The 13,298-nt window shown below is 39.5% G+C and overlaps 1 protein-coding gene across 3 annotated transcripts in view; it reads left to right on the top strand.

The window, feature by feature from the left end:
- sgip1a (SH3GL interacting endocytic adaptor 1a) overlaps nucleotides 1–13,298 on the top strand; it is a 68,472-nt gene that overhangs the window by 33,988 nt on the left and 21,186 nt on the right. For 2 of the 3 annotated variants that reach the window (XM_063891206.1, XM_063891207.1), the window contains 6 exons: nucleotides 6,741–6,804; nucleotides 7,576–7,600; nucleotides 7,692–7,712; nucleotides 8,240–8,302; nucleotides 8,709–8,772; nucleotides 9,636–9,814. In XM_063891206.1, coding sequence (XP_063747276.1) covers nucleotides 6,741–6,804; nucleotides 7,576–7,600; nucleotides 7,692–7,712; nucleotides 8,240–8,302; nucleotides 8,709–8,772; nucleotides 9,636–9,814 — 416 coding nt within the window. The remainder of the gene's footprint in view (nucleotides 1–6,740; nucleotides 6,805–7,575; nucleotides 7,601–7,691; nucleotides 7,713–8,239; nucleotides 8,303–8,708; nucleotides 8,773–9,635; nucleotides 9,815–13,298) is intronic. The other variant, XM_063891208.1, reaches the window with a different exon arrangement.

Here is a 13,298-nt window from a genome sequence, read left to right as displayed (position 1 = left end):
TGACGTGTCTTTAAATTTCCAAGCATCTACTTTGTGATCACATCATATTAAATGCTGGAATAATCTTTATAAAATGTTGATTATAAAGAAGGGATAGAAGTGTCACAATGCGATGAGAAAAACGTGAACTTGTGTAGATCCCTGTAGGTGGGCAAACATCCACTTGCCATGGAGGTTCAGTATCCTACATTAGTTATTGGTTGTTGATAGCCAAAAGCTAAAGCAGGGACAGAAACAGCCTTCAAAACCAGACCACATCACTCTTACTGACATCATATGTGGCCTTGCTGTCCCAAAGGAGGCTTCAACTGACACAAGAAAACATTTCTGTCCAGTTATTGTTCGGGAAGACAATCTTCAGGTTTTTGTTATGCAGCAAATACTTTATTCTCTCATCTTACCGGTAACCATCAAAGTGTTTTTCCCTACTCGTTTCCTGTACATGATCAAATTCATCTCTTTGTAAACAAAAACTGTAACTACTTTATTTTGCCTTTTGCAATAGAAATATGCACCGTTATGATATTTTGTGCAAGACTAGAAGCTTTTTCCCTGTGGAGGAGGGATAGCAGTCTCATTTCAGAAGCACACAGCATGCTGTGAAAGAGGCCAATGTGCACAAAGCGTACATTTTGGGAAAAGGCATCCAAATAAGACTGATGGCTTTACTGCTCTACAGCATCCGTGGAACGACTACTGGTCTAGCTGAACTGATTGTTGGATGTCATTTCCACGCCTAAGCCAATGTGCCATGTGAATGTGACTATGAAATGCAGCTGCATAAAAAAGAGGATCTTTTTCTTGCCTTGCTGTTGCATATTCCTATGCTAATGGGTTCTGGCTGGGTGGCTGCAGATGACATTTCTGGGAGAAAATAATTTCTACTTCCTGTCAGTGGCGTCCATGGTGATCTGGTTTGATTGGAGGACATGACTAAAATAGCTGGGGACTCCAGGGCAGAGTCAGAGGCCTATCAGGGGTTTGATAACTTTACTCTGACAACAACTGCATACACTGTTTCTTGGGAGACATTTTTAGCAGCTTGTTTGAAAAGGTGTTGCCTGTCAACTATATGCCGTCTTCAAGTTGTGGCTTCAAGTTTAGAACTACTCTTAAGTGTCTGTAAACGTGCAACAGACGGCACTAAAAATGTCGATTCACATTATCTTAGGAATGTAACAAAGATTGTCTGTCTATATAGTCCGAATACCTTTATTCGTCCCACTGAGGGGAAATTTACAATATAATTATAGTTCCTGTATCCTTCTCTCTGACTGATAAAATCTTGTGTCAATAAATGGAGAGAATGGTGCAAAATACATCTTCCCTCAATGTCTTTGTTGCAGAAATCGATGTTAAAAGCCACTTTGTTGGCCCAGCAGCAGGGTCATTTACCACGCAGTCCTTGGTAGAGGCTATTTGGAGCCTTGGGATGGGAACCATGAGGGCTGTCTGTTTATAGAGACAGGAGTGAAGATGGAGAGCGGAAGGGATGATGAACAATGGCAGAAGGAGAGATGGACAGAAAAGTGCTGCAGATAATTTTACAGCCAATAATATGTGGCATTAATCTTATGCAGTGAGGAAATGATTTTGTGATTGTTGGACAAATGGGTAAGTGATTGGTAGTAAGTCTTTTGTTGATTCATTTAGGCTTGCTTTTTGTGATGTATTGAAAGTTGTACGTTGGTGCTAAACAACCTTTTTTTTTCAACTGGCTAATCTATCTTTAGACAATAGTTGTTATATTTTGTGAAAATAAAACAAGGATAAACAGAAATATTAGGTATAGAATTGAAACAGAGTGAGTGCACAGATGGATGCATCACCACCTCCTGGCATTATCAACATCTTTTGTTCATCCTTGTACTTCCGGCATGCTGCTATATGGTTTCTGGCCCTGACCCACTTTTCTTAGGAGTGGGTGATGTCACTCGATGAAACATTTATTTTTCTCCTAAAGAGGTTCATCTGTGCAACCAGACAGACGTAAACCGTCATATTTCTATTGTGTGTTTCTGTATTCGTTATGTTCCAGCTGATAGCTCACAGTGCAGCCACCTGGACAGTACAGTCTAAATTTAGTATCCACAAGCACAACGGCAAGCTGACACCCTCTCTTTGTGTTTCCTCTGCCTCACTGAAACACAGTGAGGTTGAAGATGATGGCTGGCGATGGCCATTCTCTCCCAGCTTTTTGTTTGTGCTGTCAGCTAATGAGACAGAGGAGATATTTGCACACACAGCTCCTCTTCGAGTGGCCTCTTCTGTAAGATTCCCCTTCCCATCTTTATGTTAGACCAGGAAGCTTATAGGAAGTTGCGACTTAAATCCTAAACAGGGAAAAAGTAGGTGGGGGAGATTGAGTAAATGGCTCTTTTCCTTCCTGTGCAAGGAGAAATGTTGTGACCTATTGTGACTCTCTGCATGGCATTGTTTGTGGTACGTTTTATTAAACGTTGTTTGTGTCTATGAAATGAGTGGAAGTGAAATCTGAAAAACATGTTGCAGCATTGGAGCTTCTGAAAAGAAGCATTTGTTTTTTGTGAGCACATCCAGAGCAAATAATTAGTGTCCTCTGCTCTTCTTTCTATAATACATTTCAATGTTAAATCTGTCAAGTATTTCAGCCCTGCAAAAACTGTGCATGAAATAAGATGGCGTTAGCTTGCTTCAATCTGCATATCACGTGTCTCCTCATGATATCGGATATTTCTTCTGCCATTGCGAGGTCATTCTAAGTGTATCTGCCAGCAGCCTTTCTCTCTTCACCTACCTCCTCTTCCTGCCTCTCAGGGCCAGGAGGATGGATGATTCACTCCAAAAGCCTTTTTTAAAGCTCCTGTTTGCAACATGCCTGTCTGTTTTTGCGTTTGCAAACCGTATGTCAGTCTGCCTGCCTGCCTGTCTCAGTGCATGCCTTCCCTGTCACTACAGTTTTTTTACAGCCTGTCTTTGTTTTGTACTGTCTGCTCGTATATTTGCCCACCAGCCTTCGTCCTGTTCTACTAATTACTTGTCTCATTGTTTAACCTGCTTGCCAGTGGATCTTAGTCAAAAAGCTTGACTCAATAACAACAACAACCTGACGCACCGTCTACACAGTTACATTCTCGCAAGTGGTTTTTCCTCCTGAGCATGCTCTGACATGCATACTACTCAGGAACATAACCACTGGCATGTTTTTCCATCCGTAGGAAATGTCAATTATTTTGGCACTAAATTTGATTTAGAAAATGTTTTCAGTTTTTCTATATCTTCCCTTACAATAAAGCAACAAATGAAAGTTTAAAAAAGGAAGTAAAATGCCCTCTTATCTTAAAAGCCATAACATCTCAGAATCTTAACCAATTTGATGTATGATTTACAATTTTGGTATATTTGGAGCCTTTGGAGTGCTTTCTAAGTTGATTCTTATGCCAGGCTTGTGCACGCTCTTGTGCACATGCACTCCAGATGAATAATGGGAAAAAGGTGTAATTGCTGTTTCAAGATGGTAGATTTTTATTAAAGGCAGGGTTAGTCCCAACCTCTTCCTGTAGGTCGAAGGGTGGACCTCACAGTTATGATAATAACACACTGCTGCCCTGAGCGATGTTCCTCCGCTTGTGAGTTTGTTTTCCTTTTGTGGGACCCTTTCTAAATTTAGCTTTAGGATTATTCTAAACCTTACATTATAAATGATTTTCAGAGACCAGATTAACAAAACGCTGCAAAAAACTCTCTAGAAATGTAGTCCCTCAGAAAAAACCCAACCTTTTTTGTCTTGGAAGCAAATGTCTAAATGTGTTTGGTCAGTGTAAAGTTGCTCCTCAGTTGTCAGGTAGTTTTTTTCTTTTTTGTTTGGCAGTGTCCTTTCCTGCTTGACTTTATGTCCTTTGGCTTTTCCTACAATTACATTACTGTGTCTTGAGAAGAGAGCACTGATTACGTTAGCAATTGTGCTAGCATCTCTCTGAACGGAAGCCATTAAGTCATTAAAGCAGTGTGTGTGGCACACTGTGTTATTTCACGTTAATTACCCCCTGCCATACGCACTCATGTAGTCTTTCTAGTCTCTGTACACAGAGAGACTACAACATCTGAAGATTTCAGTTCCCTTTTTCTTGTTATTTAAATGTGTTTCATTAGTTTCAATTATTGTTCCAAATAGAACAGAAGACAAATGAGAAACATGTACACTTTATGAAAATGCACCTTAAAAACAGATATGCAGGAAAGCGCTGTTGTCAGGTCTGTTTATGCTGCACCCAGGCCAGGTTTTTTTCATCCTTTCTTTCAGCAATGTATCAGGTGTTTTTGTTCCTTTAAGTAAAGTGATACTCCACAAGAGGAACCAACAATAAAGAAATGAAAAGTGTAACAATGCCGATTGTTATCATCTGTAATGCAGAATACATTCTTTCAGCAGCCAAGGGCACAGCTGCCCTTTCTGCACCCTGTCACCTTCAAACCAAACACTCTTTCATTAGCACAGCTGTAAACCTGTCAACTCTTGCTCAGGGCAATGCTGGATTTACAGGAGAGGGAATTATTCCTAAGGGGTTACAAGAGGGCAATAGAGAGGCAGCAAATTCTTGGTGGCATCATTATAAATAAACAAACATAAGAGTTGAAGTAAATAAGCGTTAACTAATGTCTTGATACATTGTTAGCTTTGCAGAACAGCTGTTGAAGGAAAAATTAAAGCTCCAATTCTCTACTACGCTACAGCCTGAGAGAGCACACGGTGTCCTCTAACACCGACCCCTGACAGATGCCTCACCAAGATCAGAAAGAGGGAAGCGTCAAACCATAGAATTAGTGAAGAAACCTTTAGTCTGGCTTTACAGAAATGAATCCTTCATTAGTTTGAGGCATAACATTTGATCTCCGTTATGAAGAGGGGTCTGTGTGTGTACACAAACTCACACCCACACAAACTGTACGACAGTTTCTCCAAAAATGTGTTTTTTTCCCTCAAAAATAATACTGGAATGTATTGGTCTTTGTCATGTTGCTCGGTTTCGTGTTTCCAAACACCTGATCTTCCCCCATAAATATTAATCAGGCTCTTTTTCTTGAGGTGCGTGCATGTCTCTCCATATGCTCTTGAAATGTCTGCGAGGGCACCTGTGCATACCTTTTTTCTAAAAAGGGCCAAGCCTATATTTGGGACTGTGCCGTCATTCTGTATTTATGTATGTGGGTTATTTTCTGACAATGGCCAGATACAATTATGGAAAACACCTTGAAAAGATAAGATTAGTAAAACGAATTCCATCAAATGAATTAAATTATGACATTTGCCTTTTATTTATGACTGAAGTCTCTGCTGTTCAATTGGAGTACCAGAAACAGATCAAGAACAGGGTCATGATACCTTGTGTGTGTGTGTTCATGTGAGTGTGCATGAGTGTGTGTGGGTTAGTGAGAGGTAGCATCAGGTTCCTGCTCTAAGGCTCAGTGTGAGCCTGCATGTGGTATGAGGATGAAGCAATGAGATGATGTGATGAGTTCACAACCAGGCGAGGAAGAATGAGAGTCGAGGAATCCTTAGGAGAAAATGGAGGGGGACAACTGGGCTTTCATCTTGGGTAAGAGTAAGCTAGGAACATTTGAGAAATAGTTGTTAGACATATTTGTACAGTACAATTAATGAAATAATCTTATTGGAACTGTAGTGAAGCTGGAATAAACTTTGTATTGGGATTGATCTCCCTCAAATGTAAGAGGACATGATTGGACTGGGTATTTGTTTTGAAAGGAGTAGGATCAGACCACTGAAAAACACAGCATTTAATAGTACTATAATACATTGCTCATGTTCATTACAGTGGCATTTCAGGGGATTTCCCTACGGGGATCAATACAGGTCCAGCTTATCTTATTTTTGGAAAATGTTTTGCTGTAAACTTCTGTTGTCAATTCAACTCAGAGTACATCCTGATGCAGGCAAACTTGAGTTGTTGTTAAAAAGAAATGTTTGTGAAAAGCGAGAACAAACAGACAAAATCTGCAAATCTGTCGCTGACTGGAGAAAATGGAGGGTAAAATGAGGCCGAAATGGAAAGTTCCACTGTTCAATTTGAGACCATTTCTTATTTTTCTTTGTAAGCTTGTTTCTACCGCACACAAATATGTTTGGATGATCATACCTTTCATTTCCTTATAGAATAAAATGAATTGCCTTTTACCAGGTCCAGACTTTGCCTTTAGGATTTTTTCCTAGACGCTCCCAAAATGCTTCTTAACATACTCTCACATGTGTTGCTCAGTAACAGTCATTATTGGTACTTTCAGTCAGTCAGCAGCTCATTAAGTGAAAATATCAGCTGAGTGGATACGGGTCAATGATGTCTCACACTTTTTTTGGCATTATTCATTGAAGTTCTGTTTATTTACAGCTGTGTATTCACAACAAATTATTATGTGCACCATAGCTCTAGAAGTTTTGTTCAATTCTTAGCACATTGATTTTGTCTGATATTTATTTAATTCCAAAAAGTGCCCTCAGAATTGCAAGACTGTCTGTCCTACTGGGGTTACCATGAACCCATTTTTAGTTCTGAAAGACCGTGTTTGCCTTGACAGCGATGCAACCAGTCACTCAATAATACATAAAAACGTCCTCTTTAATCTCCTGGATGATAGATGAGGCGTAGCAGACACCACCTAACCTTTAACCCACCTACAGACACCACCTTTTAGTCATGCCCTTGGTGTCTCTAATTCACCTTTTTTCTTTTGTTTTTTCTCAGGATTGAAAAAACGTACCAGGAAGGCCTTTGGGATACGGAAGAAAGAGAAGGACAATGACTCCACGTAAGTCCTGATCCTCGTACCTGCTGCACTGCATGAACACAGAGCACACGTGTCCAAATTTCCCAGTCTGGGATTAATAAAGTAATTCTTATCTTATCTTCTACTGCTGTAAGTACTCACAGTGATGCTATTCTGTGGAGCATTGAGCTGGCTTTAACCTCTGAATTTGATACGTTATAGCAGAATGAAATGATTGAAATACGTAAGAGCAACTACAGGATAAGCATTGGCACAGTTTAAGAGTTGACCTGTCAATTATGAGCTACAGTGGTAAAGTGTGGATTTTGTATCGTATAAATGGATCTGTTAACTCCCTGTATTAATCCTATGTGAGACATGGTATTATCAGTCTACAGAATAATAGGCATACTTAAAATATCCACAGCTTGGGAAATTGATTCTTTACACTTAGCTGACATTTCTACTATTCATATCATGGCAGATTTTGTCTAAAATTATACAATAAAGCAGGATAGAATTAAGACTTCAGAGAAAAGGTTGTGGTGAGCTGGCAAAACCTCCATAACAGCATTTTCCTGTGGTGTTTTTTTAGCTGTACATGACATGCTGCTTAATGTTTGTGTGCTGGGATGTTTGAGTGAATTAGCGTGTGGGTATAGTGGCGTGAAAAGGTTTTCATTGAATACCGCTTTTAAATATTTTGGCTTGACTAATTACTGTGGCAAAGCACTCGGTTTTCAGATGAAGAGCTCATATGGGAAGTGACTTTCATGCTCTCCTTTCATCTCTCTGGTTCTTAAACTCTCACAGGGGGTCCCCAGACAGAGACAGCGGCGTAAGTAACAGAACAAATTTAATACATATCAGCCAATTAATATATTTGTAAACTTTAATTCACACTTTTCTGTGTTCTTTATACTTGCCAGGAAACCCAGGAGGTTGAATCGGTACTGAAACCTAGTCCTTAGTCCTTTTAAGTAGATTCATTTCTAGTTTAGTGTAGACTAGAGTTTAGAGCTTAGGCTGGTTTTAGACATCAGAGTACGTTCTTAAACTCAGCAGTTGTTCAGTGTTTGCTGTTTTATCTTTTTATTCGCAAAAAACACACCAAACTAAAGGGCAACAGCATTTCCCACTAAGTCCTTTGGTGTAGCTTAAAAAGCTCAAGTCCTGAAATATTATCCAGCACGGTTTGCACCATGTTGGATAATAACACTAATCATCGTCATTATGAGGTCATTAGTGACCAAGCGGATGAGACAGGGAACGAATGAGGGCCTCTGAGAGGACAACTGTGGATCATTCTCACATGACATGACATCCAGAGTAGGATCAGGGTTTAGAGGCCGGTATTAGCTGCGCCGTAGTTCCATTAAAGAGTAGCTAACAAATAAACACATGTAGTGATGCCACAGAATATACTGTACCCTCTCTCTCTGGTGGGATTTTAATCAAAGTTTCCCTCTCCTCTCAGTCTCAGAAAAAGACTAACGGGGCCCCTAATGGCTTCTACGAAGATATTGACTGGGACAGATACGTAAGTTATAGGACAATTATTTTATGCTAATTTTAAATCGCCTTTTAGCTTGGTTGCCGCAACTGCTGCTTTGTTTTCATCCAAATTGATCGACCTTACAGTATTTATCCATATTATTGTTAAAAGTGTTATTGACACACTTGTGGGCAAAGCATGTTTAAAAGTAGTTCCCCATAATACTGTAAATCAGGTTTAAAGTCTTATTTATTCTCACATGCATTTTAGCTGGAGATTATGACATCGTCAATATGCACTTGGTAAAGTTTAATGGTTAATTAACTTGTGCTACTCCTTGAACCAACTGTTATTTGTCTGTTAGTATTTTATCGGCATACAAATAATTTCCCAGCAGCATGTAACTCAAAACATCTAACAAACATCTAAAGGTTTATACTTTGTGTTCCAGAACTCTCCTGAGGTGGACGATGAAGGCTACAGCCTCAGACCTGAGGATGAGTCAGAAGAGGGAGATATCCTCTGCACTGCTCATTTGTTTTTTGACTGAATCAATTTGTCTATTATTTTTTTTGCCAAGCTATGTTGGGTCACAAAAATGGGTCGCTTCCATTGTTCATACAGGATTTGTGAACTAGGTGCACACTGATTAGTTTGCGTAGTAAATCTCATTATTACCAACTCTGTTTAAGTGCCCAAATCAGTGGAGACGCATCTGGAAAAATAATTTCCTTGTGTTTCACAGTAAAAAAAACACCACTTGAAATAAAGTGATGATCAAGTGTTTTAACTCCTTATCGAAGCTTAAAAACATTGAATGAACAAAGATCTAAAGCAGTAGGACAGAGCAGCAGATAACATGGTCACATTGAGTTATTGGTGTACTACACTTGAACAGGAAGTCATAGATTAGTGTTTGAGAAAAGCCCCATAAGCTCTCTGTGAAGCGTGGAAATATCTCTCTGATCAATGCACTGATTACCCAGACTGCCAGCTCATATTGAGCAGAGGTGATGCTCTATTTGTTATGCTGGCAATACTGTATTCATCACTTTGCAATTAGCTCCTCAGTGGGTTGAAAATTGTATTTGATTTAGAGACACAAACACTATCAGCCTGTGGGCACACAAATGAAGTCAATATTTGTATTAGGTCTTGTCTAGAATTGCAAAGAGGTTGTTTTTGTTTCTGAAGCAGGAGGAGAATAATTCAAACATTAAAATACAAGCATGGACCGTTATTAGGAATATGGAATACTTGCGTGAAAGTGAACAAACTTAAAAAACATATACATTAACTTGTGATTTGGGTCAAATGTCAAGTAAATCCTGGACAGTTTAAGCTAGTGAACTTTGCTTTTTCCTTGACGCTGCACCACTGCCCACCACCAAAAAGACACACTTCTTTTCTTCTGATGAGTCGGAAGGAGAGGAGGACCACAGGAAAAAATTCAAAATCAAGATCAAGCCGCTGCCGGCAGATCATGTATCTGCTGTGCCCTCGGTCGACGAGCTCAAAGCCTCCATAGGCAACATAGCCCTGTCCCCGTCTCCGATGGTGAGTAGCTCTGACGTCACTGCCCCCTCACTGCTGGCTGTCGTTAACAACTTGTTCATTAGAGTTCAGAAGGATGTAAAGTGCATGTGCTAATCACTTTTGCTTCGTCTTCCTCTTTAACTGCATTTTATTGTGATGTATTTTGTGCATGTTATTGTTTTTAACATGTTCTTCCTGATGACATGCTGCATGGGTTAGTGTGTGCTATTATCTGCTGAGCTAAAACTCCCTTTTCTAAAAATGATTCTTCTACACTATCCAACTGTTTTGTTTTATCCAGTGATGACGGCTCTAAATGAGTCACTGCTTCCTAGGTGTTAATATGACAACATAACTCCTTGGTTTTAATAAGCCATTATGCAACAATATGTCTTTCTGTATGTGTGGTTTGAGCCGACAATCCATCTCTCTATATTTCTGAGTGAGATCAGCTGTTTTATATGATAGTTTAATTACACACAGCTAATTTGTGGGGCTTCTGATATTTAAGCTGTGCTGTCAGAGACCGTTGTGTTGTGTAGTCCGTTCGGTGTTACAGCTCAATAAATGAGTCCACATTAAAGAGCACATCCCCTTTGAATTGTCTAATCAGCAGTAAGTCTCCATAGCAGGGTTTGGCTTCCCTCACTTACCCACAATTCCTTTCTTCAGGACAGTTAGCTTGGGTGTCCGTATTGAATAATTCAGGTAGGAAAGTGGGCACAATGGACCTGTGTGTCAGTCTGCTGTACATTGAGATTGCTTGTGGTCATTCGATCTTCTGGACTCAATAATTTAATCCAGCATCTGTGTGCTCACCCACTGGCTCCGTTAACCTGATCAGGTGTGAAGGTCGTTCCATGCTGGTAGTGTATGCGTTCATGTGCGTAATACATTGGAGAGATTAGTTGTTTTGGCCATATTGAGTATTTTACTTAAGAATATGATGCCGTGGTGATCACTCTATGAACATTAAATCATTAAGAAGAACTTTGGACTCATCCTAAAAATTTGAAAAAAGTTAACTAATTATTGTTTGGAAGTTGCTGTTTTCTAAATCAACTTTCCCCTGAAAATCGTTTAAAAATAAATCTAATGTAGTGTCCTGAATATGTACCAAACTCAGCACATTAAGATGACTGGCCTGTAGTTGTGATTACACAATTACCTTTATTCACCTCTACCAGTTCAAAGTAGCATCACGTTTGCCAGGGCAGAGCTTTACCCTCATGCATAAATTACAAGAGTCGCTCAGTCACTCGGAGTCCCTGGCTCCTTTTGCTTACCTTGGCTATGGACTAACAATAAAATGGCCCAATGAAAAGAGGAAGACAGGCCAAATGCTAACAGGCATCCAAAAGCAAGCTGCTTCTTTCAGCTTGTCTCTTTTACTTCCTTTTCCTTGAAGTTATCCAGTAAAACTTTTATCCCAGACTAAAACATTCAGGTTCAGGCTGTTATTTTCAAAGTAAGACTTACCCTTCAAAACAGCCCATTTGAATATCATTGAGATTCCCTCTGGACATTGGGTTTCTGCATGTATATATGACAAGCTCTTAGCCAAGCTTCAACAACCCTGAAACAGATTCCAAGTGTTGGACATACCTAGAAACTGAGTTTTGTATTCATTGGAATGAATGAGCCTAGTTTCTATGGAAATATTTGTGAATATTCTGATGAATTATGCATATATACACAGGTTTGTAAGAGGGACAAGCTGATGCAGGTTAACAGCTTATTTCTCAGCAAACCGAAGCCAGGATTTGCTGTTCACATCATGTTAGGAGGAATATTGGGGAATGTGTAGGTGGTGTGATGAGTGCATACTACTACACCCGATTTCTCTGTCTGTATTAATGATTGCAACTGATGTTGAGGGCTGCCTTCATTCTCAATGCCCTCTCGTTTTTTCATTTCTTTTTTATTTCTCATTCTTTTGCTGCCTCTAAATATGCAAACCTTTGTAGAAGAGTCCGGTAAGCATTTGGCTTTGCATGCTGTTGTGTGTGTGTGTGTTTTCTTTTTAATAGATTCTACTATGACTGTGTGCTCATGAACCATGCTGTGTGTTGCTAAAAATAGAAATGGCCAGTCAGTAATAACTTAAGGCTTTATTATTGGCCCAGCATGTTTAAGGCAAATAGCCAATATCATGCAATTTCTCTTTTGTTGTGAGTATGTGTCGATGTGGTGTTATTAATAGGCACATTAATGCAAGTGCATGTGTGGGACTACTCAGCTTTTTTTTTGCCTCAAGAGCTGTTTTTTTCCACTGACTAAGACATGTTAAATCTGATTTTAATTGGTCCTAGAGTCAAGGTTTTTACGGGCCAAATGACATGACTACAAGCAGTAGAGTAGGCGAGGAAAAGGTCAGGGATGTTAAGATGATCGTATTTTTAAAAAAAAAGAGATCATGTTTTCACATCATTATTCCCTTGTTTTATTTTGTGCCAGAATTTTAACCACACAGGCTTTAGTTTGAGGACAAACATCCTACTTTTATAATGAGTTCTTCATATTTTAATGTGCCATTGCTGTAGCCTGCTCTGTGTTTTAAGAGTCCCCTTAGGTGAGGTCTGTCACTTTACAGCCCAGGTGACTCTGTTCAGATGTGACCTGCCTCAGTTACAAATGTGTTATTCCTCCAGCACAAAAGCAAAGACGCAATTTCTTTTTAAATAACCAGGAATAATAATATGCTCTTTGGATTATTTTACTTTTCTGCTTTCAAATGTATCATACACTTGTTTGACTATAATCAGCAGCATGTCTGTACACAGCTATTTGTGTTTTAGAGACCAATGTGTGTCCCTGGCGGGCTCAAAGGTCACAGTGTTTAACTCTGAACACTTCCTGTTGTTCTTCCTGTTTACTTACGGCAGGGAGATGATGATTGGTTATGACAAACAGAGTTGCGCAGTGTCCTGCACCAGTTTACCCAATGAAAAGAATCCCTTCCACCAGCTTGTCCCACCCCCTTGTTGCATCACTTTAATCACTCATGGCTCACTGCACAACTGGAACAAGCACAAGAGTAAGGGGTTGGAGGAGAGAGAGAGTGGATGCGGCGGAGGTGACGCAGGCAGATGGAGAGATTTCCGCAGCAATTAAAGAGACCAAAGAGGGGCAGATGGGAGACTAGAAGAGAAAATAAAAAGAAACTTAAAGGGATTAAATGGCAAAAATGACATTGGTGTAAACAAAAGATGATCAAAAGAAGGAATAGGGAGAGAGATGAATATACAAATGAGGGTAAAAGAGAAAAAATGATCAGATAATATTCAGTAACAGCAGATTCACAGATGACATTGAAGATTCAGGCAACTTTACTAATTTATCTGAAGGCCTTGAATTTTTACCCTTGATTTTTCTCCCCATAAACAGAAACAAAAAAAGGGCAGCATAAACCCAAACACGAAGATCAGTTTAAGTTCATACTTGGCTGTTTCTTAATACCCTTATTATCTAGGATTTATTTAACATCCTGCATTTGTGCATCACA

The sequence above is a fragment of the Eleginops maclovinus genome, chromosome 9, assembly GCF_036324505.1.
Source record: "Eleginops maclovinus isolate JMC-PN-2008 ecotype Puerto Natales chromosome 9, JC_Emac_rtc_rv5, whole genome shotgun sequence".
Lineage (NCBI taxonomy): Eukaryota > Metazoa > Chordata > Actinopteri > Perciformes > Eleginopidae > Eleginops > Eleginops maclovinus.
This window is presented reverse-complemented; position numbering and strand designations above follow the sequence as displayed.